The sequence below is a fragment of the Bufo bufo genome, chromosome 2 (genome assembly GCF_905171765.1).
Source record: "Bufo bufo chromosome 2, aBufBuf1.1, whole genome shotgun sequence".
NCBI classification, from domain to species: Eukaryota; Metazoa; Chordata; class Amphibia; order Anura; family Bufonidae; genus Bufo; species Bufo bufo.
This window is the reverse complement of record NC_053390.1, coordinates 493,058,142-493,084,118: the sequence shown is the minus strand read 5'-3', so window position 1 is coordinate 493,084,118 and position 25,977 is coordinate 493,058,142. Positions and strand designations below refer to the sequence as shown.

General features: G+C 42.9%; 1 protein-coding gene across 1 annotated transcript in view; it reads right to left on the bottom strand.

Annotated features, from left to right (window-relative positions):
* RFX2 (regulatory factor X2) overlaps positions 1 to 25,977 on the bottom strand; it is a 136,160-nt gene that overhangs the window by 52,494 nt on the left and 57,689 nt on the right. Inside the window, 11 exon segments of the mRNA XM_040417787.1 lie at positions 39 to 109; positions 111 to 140; positions 346 to 449; positions 452 to 463; positions 626 to 741; positions 971 to 1,090; positions 3,195 to 3,376; positions 16,246 to 16,504; positions 16,901 to 16,977; positions 19,481 to 19,570; positions 20,425 to 20,533. Of these exon segments, the coding sequence (XP_040273721.1) occupies positions 39 to 109; positions 111 to 140; positions 346 to 449; positions 452 to 463; positions 626 to 741; positions 971 to 1,090; positions 3,195 to 3,376; positions 16,246 to 16,504; positions 16,901 to 16,977; positions 19,481 to 19,570; positions 20,425 to 20,529 (1,166 nt within the window). The 5' untranslated portion in view covers positions 20,530 to 20,533.

Sequence of the window (25,977 nt, the reverse complement as noted above, 5' to 3'; positions counted from 1 at the left end):
TATCCAGTGGCATGAATTTTGATTTAGCACCTTGCCACGTGGTTAGAACCGTCTGGTGAGGTTGCTTCGAGTTCCAAAATGCCTGCCATAACTTCTCAATGTACTGGAAACTGTAGATTCATAACCACATCAATAGTTGCCTGCAGGTAAAAGATTATATTTTTTCTCATCAGACAATTCATCTTGAAAAAATAAAGGTGTCATTAAGATCAGTTGGTGTTGACGGGCATCCTGACCAAATGTAAACTAGAGGTACACAATCAACAATATGAAGCAGGATGGGATCTCTGTTGATTTATTGAGGAAAAACTCATGTCTGCACCCAAATAAAACAAGAATCCTAACCTCACAGTGTCGCCGATACATAAGCTGCAAATTCTTTATATCGGTCATGGAAATGCCATCTGGTAAGAGTATGGTGCCGAGATCCGGTGCAGGAAAATCTGGAACACATGGGACATATCTAAAAGCAAAATAAAAGCAATTATTTTTATAAGTTATCAAAAGGCACACCAACACATAAAACCTTGAAAAAAAACTGAGCTTTTGCTGCTCTAAAATGTTACCAGCGGCAAAAAACTGCAGGCCAGGCGTAAAGGCCGTAATGGGCATTACTATGACTTACCTATGAATTGCTGGTGATGCTGGCTCTGGGCAGCTACGGACTGCTCTGGAGAAGTGTGCTGGCTGCTGTTTGGAGTGTTATCTAGCATACCTTCCATCTTTTGTGAAGGTCTATACCTAGTGAAAAGCGTACGATTAATAAAAGACAAAAAGAAAAACCTCAGATGTACCAAGGAGGACTTGAAATCAGAATTTAAAACTAAATGCTAAGCCTATGGTGGAGTTCTTCAATGATCTAGATCATAGTTGTTGTTCTACCATGAGAAGCCATTGTACTGAGGTATGATTGTATGCAACATAGAAAACTTACCATTACTGCACAGACCTGTGAAAGGGGCTCACCAACCTTTGCTTCTGATGAATGGGCTGCTGTCTCATTGCCATATACTGGGTGTCCTCTTGTAGTCGGTTCAAAGGAGAATCCGGTTTTAGACGTATGCCATAGTAGTGGTATTTAGAGTTTCCCCTATTATATACATAGAAATAAATATCTATAAACCTTATACAACATTTACAGCCCGCAGTCCATGAACAACAAAAGGTTCTTTCAGAAACGCAATTTCAGCTGGAACAAGCATCGACTGACAATATAACAAGTCTATTGGTGCTCATTTAAAAGGACCTTTAAGCCTCATTCACACGTCAGTGTTCAGTCAGTGATTTCCATCAGTGATTGTGAGCCCAAACCAGGATTGGAGCCTCCACAGAGATCAGGTATAAGGGAAAGATCTGCTCCAGTTCTGTGTTAAGAGCAGCACCTGGTTTGGGCTCACCATCACTGATGGAAATCACTGACTGAACACTGACGTGTGAATGAGGCATTAGGGTAAGTGCACACAGCAGTGTAATTTATGCAAACTTTTCAAGTGGATTTCACTGCATTTTCCGCACATTTATATTACTTGTGGATTTTGATACAGATTTGCCCCAGATCTCACCATATGCATAGCAAAGGATCAAATCTGCACTAAAAACCTGCACAGACAATTGACATACTGCGGGTTTCAAAATCTACATACAAAATTTATACAGTGTAGATCATACTGTATTAGGCTACATGCACACGAACATGGTTTGTTTCCATGTCCATTCCGTTTTTTTTTTCCGGATAGGATGTGGACCCATTCATTTCAATGGGTCTGCAAAAAAATGCAGACACCACACCGTGTGCTATCCGCATCAGTATCTCTGTTCCAGGCATTGTTACAATGGATCAGAAAAAATATATAAAAACACAACGGATGGCATCCTTTTTTGCGGATCTGCAATTTGCGGACCACAAAACACCTATGGTGGTGTGCATGTAGCCTTACGCTGTGGATTTTACATATAAAAATCTTTGTGTAACATCGGCAAGTAAAGCCTCTTTCACACGTCCTTGTCTGTGCTCAAATCCGTGAGAAGGTGGTCAGTGATGCATCCGTGTAGCTGTCCGTGAAGGACCCGTGTTGGGTCATTTTGCTGTCCGTGTGCCATCTGTGTTTCACCGACACTGAACAGCTGAAAAATAATTTTCAAAGCATCTCTTCTTTCACGGACCCATAGACTATAATGGGCGTGATGGATCCGTGAACACTGACAAAGAGCAATAATCCGTGCTGAAAACACGGACTGATCTAAAACACTGATGTCTGCATACACACATCAAAATGAATGGGGACGTGTGCTGTCCGTGGAAGACATGTACAGCACACGTCCGTGAAACACCGATGTGTGAATGAGGCTTAAAGGGGTATTCCCATCACAGACAATGGGGGCATATTGCTAGGATATGCCCTCATTATCTGGTAGGTGCGGGTCCCACCTCTGGCACCCACCTCTGGCACCCGTACCTACAATGAGAACGGAGCGGGGAAATGAATGGAGGGCGCACTGCGCATGTGCAGCCGCCCTCCATTCATTTCAAAAGGGCTGTCGAAAATAGCCAAGCGCTGGCTCAGATATTTCAGTCTGCCCCATAGAAATGAATGGGAGCAGGGTCCTCCAGCCACAGCTCTCCCCACTCAGTTCTCCTTGTAGGTGTGGGTCCCAGAGGTGGGACCCACACCTATCATACAATGGGAGCATATCCTAGCGATATGCTCCTATTGTCTGTGATGGGAATACCCCATTTAATAGCCATCATGTGTATGAGGCCTAAGAGAAGCCAATGCAAACTACAAGGAGGATTAATGATCGTACAATTGGTCGTGCAAAGTAGACTTTGTATGATGTCGTTAGCACACCCATTACACAGGGAAATAAGCAGCTGACCAGGGAGGATTTTTAAAAGATGCAATTATCCGACAAACGAGCAAATGCTGTGCTACACTAGACACTTTCGCCCATGTACAGCCCTAATAGCTGAAGTTGAACTAGTTGAACTATTACACTTCGCTATCCCTGCAGTGATCTTTGGGTCCCGTTTGAATTCCAGTGGGATTCCAAGTGATTTACACATTCAAGGTGCAACGTTTCTGAAAATGAACAGCTGCCCGTAATGGTGAAAGGGATATTTCAATTTTACAATGGTAATGCCAAATGTGTTGTGCCAGTCTAAAATAAGTAAATATCTCATTGTCCTGTCTAACCTGGTGCCAAGACGCCGTGTCCGCAGCCCCATAAACACAGAGCGTATTAGTTTGCCAAACGAGGCTGCATTCACTGGATCTAGCTTGTGCTCCTGGCAGTGCCGCAGGTAATGGTTGTACAAGGAGCTCCTGGGCAGACTCACACCATCTGCTGTTTCATAGTTATCCAACAGCCACTGCAGCTGAAAAAATACAGAGAGGTAGAAAATATGGAAATGCTGTATATACTTCATGAACCGTTAGTCACAGTGATCTATCCAACATGTCAGTGTACTTTTTTATCTTTTCCTAACATTTTAACCCTGGCTGGCCATGTGAAAAGAAGTTTTAGCTGCACTAGACGAGAGGTATATTTGCTAGAAGTGTTTAGGTGGCAGAAGCATACCCGTCTGTAGAAAACCAAAGTCCAGACATAATGTAAGACAATTTCTACTTTGTATTCATTATTATTCTGCATATGACATAACGGAAGACAGAGTTACTGCTTGTCATGCTGTCATTGCCGAGAACTTTTTATCTGACACTTTCTTTAGACGATATTGACAAAACTTGTCAACCTGCAAATTATGCAAAGTGGTAATACAATTGTCATATTTATTTTTGGATCCTGACATTACATGGTGAACTCCAAGATATTCCGAGATGACTTAAAGAGGTATAGGAACTGATTTACCAACTGGCCAATAGCCTTGACATGAAGCTATGAGCTAGAAAACTTTCCAGTGGCCTAAGGGGAACGTACAGAAGAGGAGCAGAATGATTGTGCCAGTATGCTTCCACCGCACTTGTGCCATAACAGTTTCCTATTGTAGAATACACAAACTGTCTAAAGGCAACCAGGCCCTTGCACATCAGTTTTTATAATTATAATTTTTTTTTTTTATCTAAATGGTCAGATAGGAGGCCAACCCTAAATATTACAGTCAGTTATACCAAGATAATTAAATAATGCAGATGCAGAGTAAATTTAGTTTGCTTTGTAATATAATTCTGTAACCACCGGGTGGCAAAGTCCTGCCTTCAATGGCGACATCTACAGCTAAGCGAGTACAAAGCATAAATTCACTATAACATAATATTTCTCCTTTACTGTTCATACTTAAGTGCTTCAACTATTAGAACCTGTTAAGAAATAAGTTTTACTACTAGTAGAGGTAACATCCACATGACATGTAATCTGTGGCGGAACAATCTGCAGATAAGGAGTTACAAGCAAATGCAGATTTCGCTACTCATTTCAACCTATATATCGCAAAGGGGGAAATCTGCAGCATAAACCGACATGTTTCAGATCTAAAAACCAGCTCTGTAGACTTTCAGCAGTAAGTGATAAGATTTGCTCAGATCTGAAGCACTTTGCTGGTACTTTATTATGCTGCAGATTTACTGCATTGCAAAATTGTGGAAAATATGAATTTACAGTAGCACAAATTTTTGCTGACGAATTTGTTCACAATCCAAGCCATGCCAATTTATGCTGTGAATTGCCTCCGAAATTCATGGCAGCATCTAGCTCCACAATGGCTATTCCGCTACATGTTGCCATACTACAAGTACAACTCCAGAGAGTTTTGTCTCTGAATCTGGTAGAATTTTATAATGGAGTAGTAGGGAAGAGCCCAAGCACTGGTGCATGAAAGGCTGTAACTGCCCCTATGCTACATGCAGACACTAGAGAAGAAGTACACCTTTCTGAGATGATTTTAGGTTGGGCAACCAAAAACCGCTAATATTCTGGAGTACAAAAGTATGAAGAAAAAAAACAAACATGCATTTCTTTCACAACAGTTAATAAAATGCCATCTGTGCATGAGGTAGTATTATACTGTGCAAAAGTTATACACAAGCATGCCAGTAAAAGCTCTCAGGACAGGCCGACTGACGTTAGAAGTGAACTTACATGGCTGTTGAGCAAGCTGCTTTTGTGAGAGGTGATGCCTTCATTTTTTTGGAGATTTTCAATCGCCATTTCAAGCTACAGAGAAAAGCATGCAAAAAACAGAGGAAACGTCAGACGGAGCCCAGATTATGTGGGGGGCAGGAATGGGGACACATGGTCTGAAAAAGCTTCTGGATCTGCAACATGCACTGATAGAGAATTACTAGAAGCAGGTAGATGCTTGATAATACATTCACTGTGTTAGGAACCCGACAGTTATGGGTTTGTGTAGAACCCAAGACACATACAAGCAGCAATGCTTGACCACAGCTCAGTACAGGCATAAATACATAAATACATTTATAGGACACATAAATACATTTATAGGACACAGAAAAGTCAAATGTGACCAACCACTTCATACGTGTCTGCCAGCAATGGTGGGTAACACATACAACTCTTACACACAACATAAAATGTTAGACAAGGGCTGTCCAAGTTCTTGTAGTTCTTTTTTTCTAACGTTAAACACCAGCTTGTTGTAAAACTCAAACTAATGCCCCTCCCCACAACTCCACTCCCTGGGTCCAGTCAGTGTTCTTCTGGTCCCCGTTCTGTAAATTTTCAGATAGATGGGGTCCTATGTGCCGCTGCAGCCAACGGCTTCTGCGCTCACATGTGCCCAAGCTGCACGCGACACAGCAGTGACATGCCACTTGTCAATGCTCAGGCCAGTCAATGGCTGCAGCAGTGCACGTGATCCCATCTAGGAGGTTTACAGAACAGACCAGAAGCCCGCTGAAAGGAGCCAGGGAGCTGGAACAGACCAGTATGAGTTAACAGGTAGAACAGGCTGGGGTACGGAATTTAAAAACATTATAAAAACACTTTAGAGCTCATTTAAATGGAAATTGTGTAATGAACTCATGACCAGTAACCTTTTTTGAAATGGGTCCCAAATACAGCTACATTTTGTAAAGAAAAGGAAAATGATCAGTTATTAGTGAGGCTCAGTTAATATACTTAAGGGCACATGTACTGTAAAAGGTTAAATGGTACTAAAATTACATTACTGATTTCCTTCTATAAGATACTGATCCATCACTCTGGAAATGATCAGGAAGATCGGAATGCAGGATATTTTAGATAAATCCTACAGACACTCCTTGGCAATTTACTAATACTTTATTAATAAAAATGCCCCATTCACAAATCTACAAACAAATTATAAAAAAAACTGCTCTGTGACCATCTTGCTTTCAGCTACATGTCTGCAGCCAAATTCAGAGCTCTGCTGGCGTTATACTACCAGAGAAGAGTGCACGGTGGGAACATAACCATTCAACACGTTGACCTGAGCCCTAAAGTCACATGTCAATGAATAGAGAAAATCAGAAATTTTTCACTTCTATCATAAATGATAGTTTACATTAACACAAAACATGGCCTAATTGCAGCTCAGCCCCATTCAAGTCAATGAGGCTGAGCTGCAATACCAAGCACTGCCACTATACAATGTTCAGCACTGTCCTAGGAAATCTGCAGCAACACTGCATTGCTCACCAGAGCTCCATTGAGCACAGCGGCTTCCTGAAACAGCTAATCGGTGGGGATGCTGGGACTCCAACCCCTGCTGATGGGATAAGTTATCATAATGTTTTAAAGGATAACCCCTTTAACACATTAACACTGATTGAGATATTAGAGATATATAGATTAGAGATAGATATAGATAGATATATCTATATATCTATATTAATGTGACCTATAAACTGTACAACTCAATTAAAAACAAACTGAAATCAAAATTATATGGTTGCATAAGTGTGCACACCCTTAAACTAATACTGGTCGTGCTGAAAGATGAAGTTCCTCTTCCTGTTCAGCTTTCTAGCAGAAGCCTGAAGGTTTTGTGCCAATATTGACTGGTATTTGGAACTGTTCATAATTTCCTCTAGCTTAACTTAGGCCCCAGTTCCAGCTGAAGAAAAACAGCCCCAAAGCATGATGCTGTCACCACCATGCTTCACTGTGGGTATGGTGTTCTTTTGGTGATGTGCAGTGTTGTTTTTGCGCCATATCTTTTGGAATTATGGCCAAAAACTTCAACCTTGGTTTCATCAGACCATAATACCTTTTCCCACATGCTTTTGGGAGACTTCAGATGTGTTTTTGAAAAATGTAGCCTGGCTTGGATGTTTTTATTCGTAAGAAAAGGCTTTCGTCTTGCCACTCTACCCCATAGCCCAGACATATGAAGAATACGGGAGATTGTTGTCACATCTACCACACAGCCAGTACTTGCCAGATATTCCTGCAGCTCCTTTAATGTTGCTGTAGGCCTCTTGGTAGCCTTCCAGACCAGTTTTCTTCTCGTCTTTTCATCAATTTTGGAGGGACGTCCAGTTCTTGGTAATGTCACTGTTGTGCCATATTTTCTCCACTTGATGATGACTGTCCATGGTATATCTAATGCCTTGGACATTCTTTTGTACCCTTCTTCTGACTGATACCTTTTAACAATAAGATCCCTCTGATGCTTTGGAAGCTCTCTGTGGACCATGGCTTTATGCTGTGGGATGCGACTAAGAAAATTTCAGGAAAGACCAACTAGAGCAGCTGAACTTTATTTGGGGTTAATCAGAGGCACTTTAAATGATGGCAGGTGTATGCTGACTCCTATTTAACATGATTTTGAATGAGATTGCTTAATTGCTGAACACAGCTACATCCCCAGTTATTAAGAGGGTGTGCACACTTATGCAACCACATTGATTTTTTTTTTGTTTTCTTCCCTCCCCCTAAAAGATTTCAGTTTGTTTTTCAATTGAGTTGTACAGTTTATAGGTCACATTAAAAGGTGAAAAAATTCTGAAATGATTTATCTTTGTCTCATATTTTTTTTTAACAGATATACACATAAAACCCTAACAAAACGTATAACACTGGCATCAAACAATCATCTAACCAACATAAGAACAGAATCAGTAGGTCTGTCAGGTAGCAACCTGGACATCAATTACAGATCCATACCTCCTCCATCCCACATCGCAGACAATTTGCATCTATCTTAACTCCTACGTTAAGCATTACAGTTGGAATTGTAAGATATGTGCACCAGGAAAAGCTGTAAGGGTAGCTATAAAAAATAAATAAAAGAAAAATCACCCTTGTACACGAGTCAGAAGAGCTGGTCTGGAGGTTCAGGACCAGTGTAAGGCTACTTTCACACTAGCGGCAGGACGGATCAGACAGGCTTTTCACCCTGTCGGATCGGTCCTGCCGCTATTTCGCCGCTCTGTCCCCATTGCGCAGTTCCTTGGCTGAGGCTGATGCCAGCACAGGGAGGGAACACTATGCCAGCACTGCGCATCGCGAGATTACGGCAATCTAACTTTGAGCAAGGAGAAGATTCGGAGGACACAGGCGGTGCTGGGCTCCTTCACAGGGGGGCGAGGCTGGGCACCAAGAAGGTTAGTACAGCGCCTTGGGCTCCTAACCAGGCTCATTTACATATCTATAAAATAATTTTTTTAACACAATAAAAGCACACAGCGCTATGGGACAGGTATATTGCAGACATGCTAGCAGCGATATAGCCGTGCATATCCACAGCTGTATAGGCTAAAACGAAGTGACAGAATCCATTTAAGAATTGTTTAAAAGGGTGCCATCAGTGGGTGGGTCCCTGTTCAATGTCAGACTGTTAACCCAGTTATAATAGAATAGTATAACAGAGTCCAAATAAATGCTCCAGAATTGTCATTTGATGGGGAATACGAATATTGGTTTTAAAGGGTTTCTGTCACCAGAATTAACCTGATTAAACTAGCTGACATTAGTGATGTGCTAATGTCAGCTGAACCTAACTAGCCTATTTCTACTTGTATCTATGCCCCCGTTACTTCAGAAATATAACTTTAATAATATGCTAATTAGCCTCTAGGAGGGTGGGGGGGGGTGGGGGGGGCGTTGTAGAGGCTCCGTTCTCCCACCTCTGGACGTGCCCCGCTGCACTTGATTCTTATGTCAAGGACAAATCTAGATTCCCCTCCAAATGAGGGAAAAGGAGAGAAAAGGGAGCGCACAATAGGGTAGTATTGTTTAACCAAATAGATTAGTACAGTGAGAAATATCCACACTCACCTTATAGAGTTGTGCTTTGGTAGGCAGAACTCTACTGTAGACTTAGTAGAAATAAGGTCTTTTTGCCAGGACTGCAGCCGCAGATTGTTGTTCTTTTGGATGGGATGTCCAATCCCCCAAAAAGGAATTTTCAGTAGAGAAAGAGAAAGTTTCTGCTTCGGCGCGAAATCACTGGAGAAGACGGTCTTAATGCAAGAACTCTTCTTGTTTTAATAGAAACAATGCGTTTCGGGGATTACAATCTCCCTTTCATCAGGTTTTATAATGATACAATGGGTATAACAAATAGATTAATATTTATAGATAAAGCATGTAAAAAAAAAAATACCAAAAAGATGCACCTGGGTGACGCCCTCTAAGTGGAGGGGCCACCCCTAGGTGTCCTCTTGAATGCAGTCTGAGTTTTTATAAAAAAACAAACAATATTGTGGGTGTATAGCTATTCTTAACAATTAAACATAAAATCGCTTACATATTTATAAAGAAAAGAACGTTATTACTGGTGGAATCGTTTCCATTATTATTAGAAAAGGCTCCCGGTCATGTGATCGCAAGTATATTGGTATATCTTGAAAAGAGACCCTATATTCAGTCAAATTATCCCAGATTTCCCACGTTTCACTTACAGAAGAGCGAAAACTCTGGAAAACATTCTGGCGCCTAGTAAATTAAGATCAGCTACACATCCTAATAATGACCAGCATAGGGATACTAGGGCTTTAACCCCTTAAGGACATAGGGCGTACAGGTACGCCCTTGTGCCCTGGTACTTCAGGACACAGGGCGTACATGTACGCCCTGTGTATTTTCGATCACTGCCGTGCGGCTGGCAATGATCGGAACCGGTGCCTGCTCAAATCATTGAGCAGGCACCTAGGCTAAATGAGCGGGGGGGTCCCGTGACCCCCCCCATGTCGGCGATCGCGGCAAACCGCAGGTCAATTCAGACCTGCGATTTCTGCAGTTTCTGGTCAGGGACCGCGGGGATCAGAAACTTTAGTATATCTAAAATATATCTGTATCCCCCCCCCCCCCCCCCCCCCCCCGCACCCCTGAGTGATTTTAGCCCGGTGGGAGGTGCAGGGGGAAGGTTGCAGGCGGTGCGGCAGGCGGGATCGCGATCGCCCGCCTCCCCTTGAATAATCGTTGGCGTCTAGTGGGTATACCAGGGTGCCAGCACATTGCTGGCACCCTAGTATAAACGGCTGACATCTGTGCTGCGATGTCAGCCGTTTAACCCTTTCCATACCGCGGTCCGTACAGACCGCTGTATGGAAAAGGTTAACAGCGCAGAGAGCTCCCTCCCTCTCCCATCGGGGCGCTGCTGTGCCTTTGCAGCCCCCTGGTGGGAGAGGGAGAGGGCCCCCCCCCCCCCCCCGACAGCCCCATCCTTACCCTTTCCCGTCTGCGAAGTTCTGAGCAGTACTGAGCAGATGGGGAAGGTTCCCATGGCAACAGGACGCCGTCTCAGGCGTCTTGCTGTCCATGGTGCTGAACAGATCTTTGCTAAAAGGCATAGATCTGTTCAGACAAAGTGTAAAATACAGTACAATATATATTGTACTGTATTATACAGACATCAGACCCACTGGATCTTCAAGAACCAAGTGGGTCTGGGTTAAAAAGAAAGTGAAAAAAAGTGAAAATAAAGTAAAAATCAAAAAACACATTTATCACCGATTAAAAATGAAAAAAATAAAATTCCCTACACGTTTGGTATCGCCGCGTCCGTAACGACCTGATCTATAAAACGGTCATGTTACTTTACCCGAACGGTGAACGCCAAAAAAATAAAAAACTATGATAAAATTGAAATTTTGCCCACCTTACTTCCCAAAAAAGGTAATAAAGGTGATCAAAAAAGTCGTATGTACGCCAAAATTGGAACAATCAAACCGTCATCTCATCCCGCAAAAATCATACCCTACCCAAGATAATCGCCCCAAAACTGAAAAAACTATGGCTTAGACTATGGAAACGCTAAAACATGATTTTTTTTGTTTCAAAAATGAAATCATTGTGTAAAACTTACATAAATATTAAATTTAAAAAAGTATACATATTAGGTATCGCCGCGTCCGTATCGACCGGCTCTATAAATATATCACATGACCTAACCCCTCAGGTGACCACCGTAAAAAAATTTGAAAGAAAAAAACGTGTAAAAAAAGCAATTTTCAGTCATCTTACATCACAAAAGGTGTAATAGCAAGCGATAAAAAAGTCCCAAAATGCACCCCAAAATAGTGCCAATAAAACAGTCATCTCACCCCGCAAAAAATGAGACCCTACTTAACACAATCGCCCAAAAACTGAAAAAACTATGGCTCTTAGACTATGGAGACACTAAAAGTTTTTTTTGTTTTAAAAATTAATTTATTGTGTAAAACTTAAATAAATAAAAATTGGATACATATTAGGTATCGCCGCGTCCGTGACAACCTGCTCTATAAAATTACCACATGATCTAACCTGTCAGATGAATGTTGTAAATAAAAAAAATTATAAAAAAACGGTGCCAAAAAAGCTATTTATTGTTACCTTGCCGCACAAAAAGTGTAATATAGAGCAACCAAAAATCATATGTACCCTAAACTAGTACCAACAAAACTGCCACCCTATCCCGTAGTTTCTAAAATGGGGTCACTTTTTTGGAGTTTCTACTCTAGGGGTGCATCAGGGGGGCTTAAAATGGGACATGGTGTCAAAAAAAACCAGTCCAGCAAAATCTGCCTTCCAAAAACCGTATGGCATTCCTTTCCTTCTGCGCCCTGCCGTGTGCCCGTACAGCAGTTTACGACCACATATGGGGTGTTTCTGTAAACTACAGAATCAGGGCCATAAATAATGAGTTTTGTTTGGCTGTTAACCCTTGCTTTGTAACTGGAAAAAAAAAATTTAAATGGAAAATCTGCCAAAAAAGTGAAATTTTGAAATTGTATCTCTATTTTCCATTAAATATTGTGCAACACCTAAAGGGTTAACAAACTTTGTAAAATCTGTTTTGAATACCTTGAGGGGTGTAGTTTCTTAGATGGGTCACTTTTATGTCCCATTTCTACTCTAGGGGTGCATCCGGGGGGCTTCAAATGGGATATGGTGTCAAAAAACCAGTCCAGCAAAACCTGCCTTCCAAAAACCATATGGCACACCTTTCACTCTACGCCCCGCTGTGTGGCCGTACAGTAGTTTACGGCCACTTATGGGGCGTTTATGTAAACGGCAGAGTCAGGGCAATAAATATACAGTCTTGTTTGGCTGTTAACCCTTGCTTTGTTAGTGGAAAAAATGGGTTAAAATGGAAAATTAGGCAAAAAAATGAAATTCTCAAATTTCATCCCCATTTGCCAATAACTCTTGTGCAACACCTAAAGGGTTAACGAAGTTTGTAAAATCAGTTTTGAATACCTTGAGGGGTGTAGTTTATAGAATGGGGTCATTTTTGGGTGGTTTCTATTATGTAAGCCTCGCAAAGTGACTTCAGACCTGTAGTGGTCCCTAAAAATTGGGTTTTTGTACATTTCTGAAAAATTTCAAGATTTGCTTCTAAACTTCTAAGCCTTGTAAGGCTACTTTCACACTAGCGTTCGGAGCGGGTCCGTCTGATGTTTCATCAGATGGATCCGCTCCTATAATGCAGACGTTTGCATCCGTTCAGAACGGATCCGTCTGCATTATAACTTAGAAATTTTTCTAAGTCTGAAAGTAGCCTGAGCGGATCCGTTCAGACTTTACATTGAAAGTCAATAGGGGACGGATCCGCTTGAAGATTGAGCCATATAGTGTCATCTTCAAGCGGATCCGTCCCCATTGACTTCCATTATAAGTCTGGACAGATCCGCTCGCCTCCGCACGGCCAGGCGGACACCCGAACGCTGCAAGCAGCGTTCAGGTGTCCGCTCACTGAGCGGAGCGGAGGCTGAGCGCTGGCAGGCGGATGCATTCTCAGTGGATCCGCCTCCACTGAGAATGCATTAGGGCCGGACGGCTGCGTTCAGGGCCGCTCGTGAGCCCCTTCAAACGGAGCTCACGAGCGGACACCTGAACGCAGGTGTGAAAGTAGCCTAACATCCCCAAAAAATAAAATATCATTCCCAAAATAATTCAAACATGAAGTAGACATATGGGGAATGTAAAGTCATCACAATTTTTAGGGGTATTACTATGTATTACAGAAGTAGAGAAACTGAAACTTTGAAATTTTCTAATTTTTCAAAATTTTTGTTAAATTAGGTATTTTTTGGTGCAAAAAAATAAAAAATTTTGACTTCATTTTACCAGTGTCATGAAGTACAATATGTGACGAAAAAAAACTATCTCAGAACGGCCTGGATAAGTCAAAGCGTTTTAAAGTTATCAGCACTTAAAGGGACACTGGTCAGATTTGCAAAAAATGGCCTGGTCCTAAGGTGTAATAAGGCTGTGTCCTTAAGGGGTTAAAATGTAGTTTCAAATGCGGTCACCTAAGATGCCTATGCTGTAATCGTATCCACCAAAGATAATCTTTCCACAGCCGAACCACTGGAGATTCCTTTTTAATTTAACACCATTTAACTTACAATTCCAGCTATGTAATTTATTTGCGAGTGCCCATGTCATCTACAATACGTAGGTCGTACCATACAGACTCTACACGTAACCGTTTTAATAAACATCGCTCAAACATCAAGAAAAAAAATCATGAAACGTAGCGTGTCCAAAAACGCGGCCGAACATCATGATAGTATTAGCGTTGGGTTCACACTAACACCCATTGAGTATATTCCAATTCACCTCCAAAAAGATGTCCAATACATCAGACGTCGGGAGATGTATTGGATCTTTAAACTCAATAGCCTGAATCCCTATGGGCTCAATGAGGCCTTCGAAATCAATCTATAGAGTGGATATATACGGTACATTAAAAAGGGCCCTTTTTCCCGATTTGCAGAAGAATTCCTTCCCCAGCTGTTCTTTCCCTCTCTCTTTCATAAACCTAGATCCTATCAAGTACAGACACCTCCCCCACTATAGTGCCATCTATAGTTCGGACAAAAGTCAATTCCGTTGAGTATACAGAAAAAGGTTGTGAAATATATTACATAAATGATATACCACAGACTTGCCCTGCACAGACACCATGCCATTACTGTTTATGTATAATTATTATTTTTATAAGATTTTTTTATACGATTTTCTATTTATATTTAGTCATTTAGAATTTTATTCAAATTTTTTCGAATAATTTTTATTAGAAATTCTATTCGAATTTTTATTCGAATCTTTCATCATTTTATGGAATACTGATGGTCTATATATATTTTATTCTTGCATATTTATCATATTATCTGTCAAACATTTAAATATACTAGCGATCATTTGGACTTAGTATATACTAACCCTGTACCAAATTCCATAGGCAGCGTCTCTCTAAAAAAGTATAGCATCGTCGCTACCATGACAAAAAGTCACGTGACCGCATCACAGCGATCACGTGATATCCCACGTCACCAAATACAGCAGACAGTCCGGAACAGCCTTCCGAGCATGCGCCCTATGCATGCGAAGTATCGTGGTGCCCGGCCTCTCTCCCCCTACCTTTGCATAGGAGGACGGCGGTCACCAGAGGATGCTTTTGCTTCCGGTCTCCAGAGTCATGTGATCGCTGGTACTTGCGATCACATGACCAGGAGCCTTTTCTAATAATAACGGAAACGATTACACCAGTAATAACGTTCTTTTCTTTATAAATATGTAAGCAATTTTATGTTTAATTGTTAAGAATAGCTAAACACCCACAATATTGTTTGTTTTTTATAAAAACTCAGACTGCATTCAAGATGACACCTAGGGGTGGCCCCTCCCCTTAGGGGACGTCACCCAGGTGCATCTTTTTGGCGGGTTTTTTTTACATGCTTCATCTATAAATATTCATCTATTTGCTATACCCATTGTATCATTATGAAACCTGATGAAGGGGAGATTGTAATCCCCGAAACGCGTTGTTTCTATTAAAACAAGAAGAGCTCTTGCATTAAGACAGTCTCCTCCAGTGATTTCACGCCAAAGCAGAAACTTTCTCCGCTGCACTTGATTGACAGGGCCAGGCAGCATTCACCTCCAACTGCCGGCCCTGTGCGCTGGGGAAATCTCGTGCCGTTCAGTATTCGGTGCAGGCGCAGTGAGGAAGCTGGCAGCCAGCGAGTGCCCTTCACTCACTGCTCTGAATAGTGAACGTGACGGTGCAGGCTAGAGATTTACACGGCAGACAGGGCCAGCAGTAGGAGACCAACGCTGCCTGGCCCTGTCAATCAAGTGTAGCAGGGCGTGGCCAGAGGTGGAGAACAGAGCCCCTAGAAGCAGGGACAACACCCCTCCTGCACCTAGAGGCTAATAAGCATATTATAAAAGTTACATTTCTAGAGTAACGGGGGCATAGATACAAGTATGAATAGGCTAGTTAGGTTCAGCTGACATTAGCACATCGCTAGTATAATAGAGTTAATTCTGGTGACAGAAACCCTTTAACGTTTGCAAGAATTCTAAACCTTACCAAGTATCATATTGATATCTGTAAAACAGTCACTCATTCTCCAAATCAGGGAGGCATGTTCAGGAAGAGGTAGCCACAGCAAGCATCAGGATATGGACACTTCATCAATCCTGGTGCTACACTAAACACAAGACTGAAGAAGGACTGGAATGGAAGCCATCCTAAATATATATTAACCATTCTGCACTTATCACACTCATTTGCGAGGGAAAATAAGGTTAACTGTAAGCGTTCGATAAAGTCATTACCCCTTTGACTAAATTGTGACCAACTATCTTGGGAGACAACAATCAACTCATCTAGAAAGGTCTATGGAAGCCATCATCAGCATTCTGGAATTGCTGTGTGATGCATTTATTTCATTCTACTCATAGCTTGCAAGCTTGGTATGCCAGTTAAACTTGGTGATTTAATTATAGGGGAATGGTTTTCAATAAACGATACACACTATAGAAAACAGACAAACACAATGAGACCAAACCTTAATTACGCACCGTTGCAGGTGAGGAACGAGAAGTGTGAGATAAACTATGGCGTGAATTGTCCAGTCCACCATGGATCAGGTATGCTCCAGAGCTAGAGATGATTTGGCTCCCATCCATGGTGATGCCCACCATACTGTGGGAGGGTACTGCAGTGGGAGAGGAGACCACAGTGGTCACTTGGGCACCTCCACCCTGAGAATCAAAATAAGAGGCACCGCTACTTGGAGCATATATCTGGGCTTCAGCATTGTAGGAATAAGCTGCTCGGCTGTTGATAAAAAAGGTGGGAATTCAGTAAAATTGAAAAACAACTAGCTGACCTAAACAATCATTTAAAAAATATATATATATCTGTAGTTATGTGCAAAGAGGACCTACACACCAGGGGTCAGCAACCTTCAGCATTCCAGTTGTTGGTTCAGCTGTTCTCAGAACTCCTTTAGAAGTGAAAGGAGGTTGTTGGTAGCTGTAGTTTGACAATAGCTGTAGCGCAGAGGTTGCCGACCCTTGGCCTACATCAAAGTGTAAACGGTAGGAGGAAAAAAAAAATATATATATAAAAATGTATTTGAAAATGCCAAGTGCTTTCGTAGCCACTCACCCACCCCTTCCGAACCCCACATCCTGTGACTACTTTAGTGCATGTGTGTTAGCAAACACTTACATGGCTCCATTGGTGTACACAGTATCTCCTTCCACATACTGCACTTGTGCAGGGTAAACATGTTGCACAGTCTGGACCTGCAATGACAGATTAGCTTTTACCATTTCTGAATGCATGGGTGTATGCCAGGGTAAGCAGTCATAGCAGCTCCTAAGGGATCCAAGAACTAAGGGGAGCCATTGTCAGACAGCCAAGGTGCAGTTTTACTATGGTTACCCCTGCTGCATTACTTACATTCTATGACAACACTGCATTTCTGTAGTGTAAAAACTATTTACATAATGACCTCAAGCAATACCCCTATAGTGTGACATTTATGTGCAAATGATCTAGCTTCATAGTACATTCCCAAGCTACTGTGCCATCATGGTAAGCATTATCCCTGTTCATAAGGGAGAACAAATAGTCACAGTTCTCAGCTCATGAGCTTGGTGCTGAAGGTGGTTATGATAGTGGGGCCACGTGCTTGCTGGTTACACCCCTCTGGATGGATCACACACAGGTCACAGCTTTTCAATATCAGGGAACAAGTGGAAATCCTGTGTGGATATCTTCATTCAGGATAATTATTACAAACAAGCCCCTGAACACACACCATCTAATGAAAGAACTTTTAACTACGGTAGTTTCAGTCAACCATTTTAACAACATGACATCTATACAATATACGGTACTCTATTTTCTGGTGGACACGTTACCAAATATCGTTTGTGTATGACAATGTAATACATAAATGTATTTTAGCAACATAATAGATCATAGCTTTAATATTAGCTTGCAGCAGCACCTCCTGCAATTTGCGCACAACACCGGAAAAGATAGCTTGTTAGTGGCCAGCACCCTTAAATGAAACATTAGAAGCTTTATTCTTCAGTAAGAAGAAAAAATAATTATTAACATGATATGTCTCCCAGCTCTCATCACTCCAAAATTCATCCTGTCCACAACACAAAAGAAACACTAAAAACATGAAGAAAAATGATCACAAGAACTGCAAAGATTCAGATGGACATAGAGGGCAAGGGTGTACCCAAGGGGGTTAAGATTGAACCCACTTCCCCTGACGCTTTCTCTATAGGGAAAAACACCATGAAGAAAATGGTTAGCGGTAAAAACACACTGGGGGTCATTTATTATTATTGCCTATGCTAAAAATTCGTGTTTATAAAAAAAAAAAAAAAAGAAGCAAACCCACAATTTGTAACTTTCTTCCACGGCACTCTCACTACAGGGGTGTGGTGTGTGCAGAGACACTGGCCGTGGCACATTCACAGGTTTCCACCTCGTCATAAATTAAGTGCATCCTCCAGTTGCGCTGGGGATATAAAAGACTAGCTTAAAATACTGGTCTACGATACATCTGCATGGAGTTTGTGTGGGTTTCCCCTCACACGCCAAATACATACTGATGTGGAACTTAGATTGTGGGACTCAGCGGAATATGTCAAGTGCATAAAATCAATAAATACATGACCCCCACAAAAACAGCAAAGAACACAGGTGCCAAAAAAAAAATTCTTGTGCTTATTCTGCCATTTTTTGTGGTAAAAGAAACCCACCAGAGCCAAGTTCAAGGGTATGAGAACCCTTATGGTCAATGTAAGTAAAAATCTAGCACTTACTTCTTAGCTGTATTAGGGGAGAGAACCTCTAAAAATATATATTGGTTTGATTTATCCAGACCAGAGTTTTCTATACTGGTCTTTATAACTCCTGTGCTGAAGGAGGCACTTCATTTTTGAGGACAAAACGTACCTAGTCATAAGGTAAGTACATTCTCTGGCAGTGTGTACCTGGAATTAAATCTAGGCCAACTTACAGCACCATTTATGTCCTTTTTTTTTATGAATTTGGATGGGCTGATGGACCCACCCACTCAAGCCCAGTTTTTCCAAAGTGGTGGGGGCAATGTAAATAAGCCATCTGTGAATTTTTTTCCCCCACAAATAGCGTTTATAAAGTCGCAAACCCAGAAAAAAGGCATTGGGTATTGCTCAATGATCTCTATTATATTTGGCACATAAATGTACTAACCACTTTACCACCGTAGACTGGCAAAGATGAACAAGGTAACCACCATCAATGCCCACAGATTATAGCCTGACACTTATAGCTGGTTTACAACACGTGAATGTAGGTGCGAAAATTAAAATAAGTCTAAGCAGAGAAGCAGAAAGACTCAAAAACTAAACTTACATAAATGTACTGTGAACTGGCTATGAATATAGTAAAGTTGTGCACATAAATAAAGACTGCTAAAAACATAATTTTTCTCAAAAACATTTCAAAATTCCCCCTTTTGTGCTCATAAGGAACTTGACAACATTTGAGTTTGTCAAAATGACTTCCATAACCCAAAATTTAACTACGGAGATGGTCTTTAGTGGTCTTTTATCTGCCTCTCTAACCAAGCAAACATTTTAAAGATTATAAAAGATTATAACGGGCATAGCAATAGACAATCCTGTGTTAGAACTGATGCAAGTGTCAGCAGTGCTTTAGGGTTGCAAGGATAGGCAGGCAGCATGGAATAGGGGGATTAGTAGCAGCCACACTGAGCTGAGATCGTGGACCTTTTACCTGCTGATGTATCTGGTGAGCTCTGGGCACAGAGACACCCTGCCCATGTGCCCCTTTGAGAGCAGAGCTAGACGACTGAGCCAAACTCCTCTGGAAGGAAAAGGTGATTAACAGAAATTGAAAGACCCCTTAAGAGGAAAGATCTCGTATTCTACGCACAACTTCAGTGGGTTCAGTAGTATCTTCATGCAAGCCAAAAAGGCTACCCATACATAATATCTAGTTATAGGCATATCTGACTCCAGTTAGGAAGCACTTAAAGGCGTTCTCCAGGAAACTGATATTTATGGCCTATGGATAGGTCATCAATATCAGTTGAGCAGAGGTGCAACTCCCGGCACCTCCACTGATCAGCTGTTTGAAGAGGCTACCGATGAGCGCTGGGGTCTCTTACAGTTTACCAAGCACTGCGTCATTCACTGGATAGCAGTTTTGCTTGGTATTGCAGCTCAGCCCCATTCACTTGAAGTCACTGGCCTAGGAAGAGGCCTAAGCACTTATGAAGCGTAGCTGCCTCTTCGAACAGATGCCGCCTGATATTGATAACCTACCCTCAGGACAGGCCATCAATATGAAATTCCCAGATAACTTCTCGAAAGACCTGCTTGCTGGAGTCAGGTAAAGTAAGTAAGCAGCTAAACATATCTGATACAATGAGGATCAGACAGGTCAGAATACAAATTTGCCAGTTATTGGTTTCCACCAGAACCACAACCAAATATTTAATGCGTATGGTGAGCTTTACAATATCAGACAATTTTCTAAGGGTGAAATGTTTTCCTTCATGTAAAAATAAGTAACAAATGCTATTTCCTACAACGGCAGCTTGTTAAATGTCAATACTGTTTCAGAGAGAAACTGGAGAACTGAGAATAAAACAAATGCACTTGTATATAGGACAGTAACGGTCAACAAGCATCTCAAGATCAACTGGATGACACTACCTGTGGAGAAGCTGGAACTGGCTGAACCACTGGTGCTTGAGCAGATGCTGAGGTTCGTAACGCAACCGAGGTCGCAGAATCTGAGCCACTGTCTGAACTTTGCATGTTTCTAGGTAGAGGATAGACAAGAGCGACATTAGAAAGGTTATCACAGGGCATCTTTTCTACAGAACTGGCTGGTAAAGCACTCTCCTCGTCTTTCTGCCATAAGATCATAACAGGATTTTATAGCTTAGGCTACTTTCACACTGGCGTTTTGGCTTTCCGTTTTACCCTAATGCATTCTGAATGGTAAAGGATCCGCTCAGAATGCCTCCGTTCAGTCTCTATTCCGCTCTGGAGGCGGACACCAACGTCTGATCCATGACGGATCTGCAAAAAAACGCTAATGTGAAAGTAGCCTCAGAGAACCACACACACACACTGCAAATGAAATCCTATCATGTTTAAGATCTAGATCTGCTGCAAGCATCATTCACACCTATTTCCATACACATCTCTGGAGCCATTTCGAACTGGAGATACCTGAGAAAGTAATGGTCATGATAGAAGACCTGTTTAATACCGCCTACCACTGATACCACTGAAAAACAACAACCACTATGGTCTAGACAGATGAACATACAAAACATCAAAAGTAGAACTCCGTTAGGAAGAGGTTACTGCAATTTCATTTGGTAACCTGTTTACTGCTGATGTTATGGCTATATATACTTAAAATGACAATAAAAAGAATTTTGAAAAGAAAAAGGAAGATGTTGTACAATTCCACATGCTATGCCATCCCAGACATTGAAATGCAAACTTAGCAAGCAATTGCACAATCTGATTTATTTCGGTAGATAGGCCTTGTTCACATGAATGCCATGTAACAGCCATCTTTAGAACCAATTAAAGTCTATGGGGCTATTCGCATGGCCATTTTGTTAACAGCCAGTGAATAGTGGCCATAAAAAAAATAAAAATAAATATAGGACGTCTTGTTTTTGGCCGTTTTCACAGGCAGACGGACCCCCACTAAAATCAATGGGCTGGTTTTTAACAGCTGTTGATATAGGAGTGCACCCCTCAAACAGATGTTGAAAAGGGGTACACTATGTTAAAAGGGTTCTTCAGGGGTTGAAATAAAAAATAAAAATAAAAACAACACCTCATACACCTGCAGGAACACTTGGCACTGGAGGCAGCAGGACCTCACGCACCCAGCATGATGAGGTCACATGATCACGCCGGGTGAAGGAGGTCAGGTCTTTGTGCCTCCACTGCACAGCGATCTGTTGTGCCCCCGGGGTTGGGGGCACAAAGGGGGACATTTATACTGGGAGTCATATGATGTCCAGGGAGCACTATGGGGGAGCATACATGTATACTGAGGGCAATATAGGGGAAGGGATTAAAAAAAAGCCTATGAAATGTTACTGGTTGAGGCAAAACGGCAGTTAGCCAGAAAAAGGGCACATACAAGGATGCAAAATGGCAAATAAAAACGGACAACAGTTTTTTTTCACAAAGAACGTAGCCTTAGTATTCGGCAGTTTCTGTTACAGCTCCACAAGCTATGTTACCCAGCTTTCCAGGGACTCTGAAAGGAAATTCTCCCTAGCTACACTGCAGATCTGAGTAATGGTTAATACATCTGTCCAGCAAAGCAAATGAGGCTAGTGAGCCTGCAATATAGCAAATCGGGTCGAGATTGTCTGCTGGGCTGTGATAGAGGGCATATTGGTTATATAAAATACACACAATGATGCCAATCGATCATATATATTATCAGGACAATGTATGCAGCTTGTGGTCAGAAATGCTGCTCCAGGGGGTTGAGCTGGCTGGTGTTACTGTGTGTACTACTACTGATACTATTTGTACTATGGCTGGCACTGCATTCATTTCACACCATCAGTAACTAAGATTGCTTCCAACAAAATGGCCACAGTCACTGTGTAGAAGTATGAAGCCTAAACTTCCAGGCTCATGGGCACTAGCATCAGAGGGGGGAGAAAACATGGATGCAGCCTGAGAGAACAGTGCAATACTTTTCTAATTTATTTTACATAGTCCGCAATTGTGATATTTAACAGGGGAGGAGCAAGAAAACATAAGATGTTACATTTTGGCTGCGCACACAAGCGTATTTTTTTTGTCCGCATCCGATCCGCATTTGCTGTCTGAATCCGTATGTCCATTCCATGGCCCCGTAAAAAATAAACATGCCCTATTCTTGGACATCCCATTCTGCAAAATGTGGAACACACACGGCCGGTATCTTTGTATTGCGGATCCGCAAAAATGGTAACGGCCGTGTGCCCTTAGGCCAGGGCTCGGCAAATCCCAGGCGCCAGGTCGCCATGGCAACTAGGAATTTTGTCCTGGCGCCTGAGTATTTGCCCCTGCTTGAAAATAGGCCCAGCACACCAGCAGCCGCACGTAGCCACTGGAGGGTTAGGACCGCGAGCAAAATGGAACCTTTTTTTTTTTTTATCACTTGCGCCCAGGCTCGGACTGCCAGCCTGCCCGGACCCTTTAGCTTTCGGCTCCTTCGTGGTTTGGCCACTCTCTCTCGCAGTCTATCGGTCGCAGCGTGCTCATGTCACCGTGCGTCATCTCCAGGCCTTTACCGGAGCCGGGCCGATACTTATGTGATAACTGTCCGGCAGACATCAGAGCTAACTCATCTTCGGCGGGGGAAGATTAATTAGTGCAGGGGAGGCAGAGCGGGAGCACAGGTAGCAGCGCTGCACTCGCTGACAAGTGGAGGAAAGACAATCAGCCCATCATCATTCCTCCTGCTGTATACAGCAGGGGACATGATCGGGCAGCGCAACATCCCAGGACACCAAGTGCTGCCAGGTCCCTGCACGGCCATCTCTGCGGCAGTAAATGATGCGCTCTGCACTTATCCGGTAGGCTCAAAGTTTGTAATGTCTGCCTGCTGCAGCCAAGTTGGTCTCGAGCACGGCCATGAACCCAGAGGGGAGCTGCATACCTGCTGCCATCATTAGGCCGGAGCTCCTGCTAGCCACAACTGGTGGCCATTCCTGCACCATGCTCCATCCCTGCAGTTACCATTCGGCCATTTCTAAGTTCTTTCCCTTTCTAGGAAAGCTGGGTGACAGCCTGTATACCACACAGAAAGCCGGGTGGCAGCTCCTAGGAGAGCTGTGTGGTATACAGGGCAGGCTGTCAGTCACCCAGCTTTCCTGGTCTGCTGAGGAGAATATATCTCAGTATAGGAACATTTAGATACGTTATCATATGATTTACCCATTCAAGAGTCTTGGAAAGCCGGGTTGCAGCTCCTATGAGAACTAAGACTACTGAATGGCCAAGTCATCTGATGACTTCTCTATATGGTCCCATACTGAGATATATTCTCCTCAGGAAAGCTGGGTGACAGGCTGTATACCACACAGGTCTCCTAGGAGCTGCCATAAGACTCCTGAATGGCTAAATCTGATAACTTCTCTATATGTTCCCGTACTGAGATGTTCTCCTCAGGACTAGGAGACCAGGAAAGCTTGGTGACAATCCATGAGAGAGCTGGAAGGCCCCCTCAGTATTCCTAAGGTAATTCCAATGGAAATATTTTCCACAGAGGATTACCTGTTGTGGATTTTTATCAAACTCTACATGTAGTGTGTGGATTTGCTGTGGAATTCAGCCACGATCAGTTACACATGGTGAAATCATATATTACCACGGTGCGGATTTGAAATGTGCACAGTAGGTTCCTTTCCGTGTGGATTTGATGAAGTGTGAGGATTTTTGGTAAAATTTTATCCATTTTGCTGGTATTTGCTGCAATACGCTGTGGATTTCAAGCTGCAGTTCTATGAGATGAATGAGCCCGGACCAAACATCCTGGGGAAGGGATCTCCGTTCTGTCAGCTGCAGCACAGGGATTATACACACAGTGACGTCACAGCGCAGGGATTATACATACAGTGACGTCACAGTACACTGATAATAAACACTGAGGAGATGCGGCACACAGTGACGTCACAGTACACTGATAATAAACAATGCCCATGTTGTTTGGTTCTAGACTTAACCACTTCCCGCAACTGTAACGCCGAAAGGCGTCATTGCGGCGGCTCCCCCAGGCTACGCTAACGCCAATAGGCGTCATCTCGCGTGAGCCGAGATTTCCTGTGAACGCGCGCACACAGGCGCGCGCGCTCACAGGAACGGAAGGTAAGAGAGTTGATCTCCAGCCTGCCAGCGGCGATCGTTCGCTGGCAGGCTGGAGATGTGTTTTTTTTAACCCCTAACAGGTATATTAGACGCTGTTTTGATAACAGCGTCTAATATACCTGCTACCTGGTCCTCTGGTGGTCCCCTTTGTTTGGATCGACCACCAGAGGACACAGGTAGCTCAGTAAAGTAGCACCAAGCACCACTACACTACACTACACCCCCCCCCCGTCACTTATTAACCCCTTATTAGCCCCTGATCACCCCTGATCACCCCATATAGACTCCCTGATCACCCCCTGTCATTGATTACCCCCCTGTCATTGATCACCCCCCTGTAAAGCTCCATTCAGACGTCCGCATGATTTTTACGGATCCACTGATAGATGGATCGGATCCGCAAAACGCATCCGGACGTCTGAATGAAGCCTTACAGGGGCGTGATCAATGACTGTGGTGATCACCCCATATAGACTCCCTGATCACCCCCCTGTCATTGATTACCCCCCTGTCATTGATTACCCCCCTGTAAAGCTCCATTCAGACGTCCGCATGATTTTTACGGATCCACTGATAGATGGATCGGATCCGCAAAACGCATCCGGACGTCTGAATGAAGCCTTACAGGGGCATGATCAATGACTGTGGTGATCACCCCATATAGACTCCCTGATCACCCCCCTGTAAAGCTCCATTCAGATGTCCGCATGATTTTTACGGATGCACTGATAGATGGATCGGATCCGCAAAACGCATCCGGACGTCTGAATGAAGCCTTACAGGGGCATGATCAATGATTGTGGTGATCACCCCATATAGACTCCCTGATCACCCCCCTGTCATTGATTACACCCCTGTCATTGATCACCCCCCTGTAAAGCTCCATTCAGATGTCCGCATGATTTTTACGGATGCACTGATAGATGGATCGGATCCGCAAAACGCATACAGACGTCTGAATGAAGCCTTACAGGGGCATGATCAATGACTGTGGTGATCACCCCCCTGTCATTGATTACCCCCCTGTAAAGCTCCATTCAGATGTCCGCATGATTTTTACGGATGCACTGATAGATGGATCGGATCCGCAAAACGCATCCGGACGTCTGAATGAAGCCTTACAGGGGCGTGATCAATGACTGTGGTTATCACCCCATATAGACTCCCTGATCACCCCCCTGTCATTGATTACACCCCTGTCATTGATCACCCCCCTGTAAAGCTCCATTCAGATGTCCGCATGATTTTTACGGATCCACTGATAGATGGATCGGATCCGCAAAACGCATCCGGACGTCTGAATGAAGCCTTACAGGGGCATGATCAATGACTGTGGTGATCACCCCATATAGACTCCCTGAT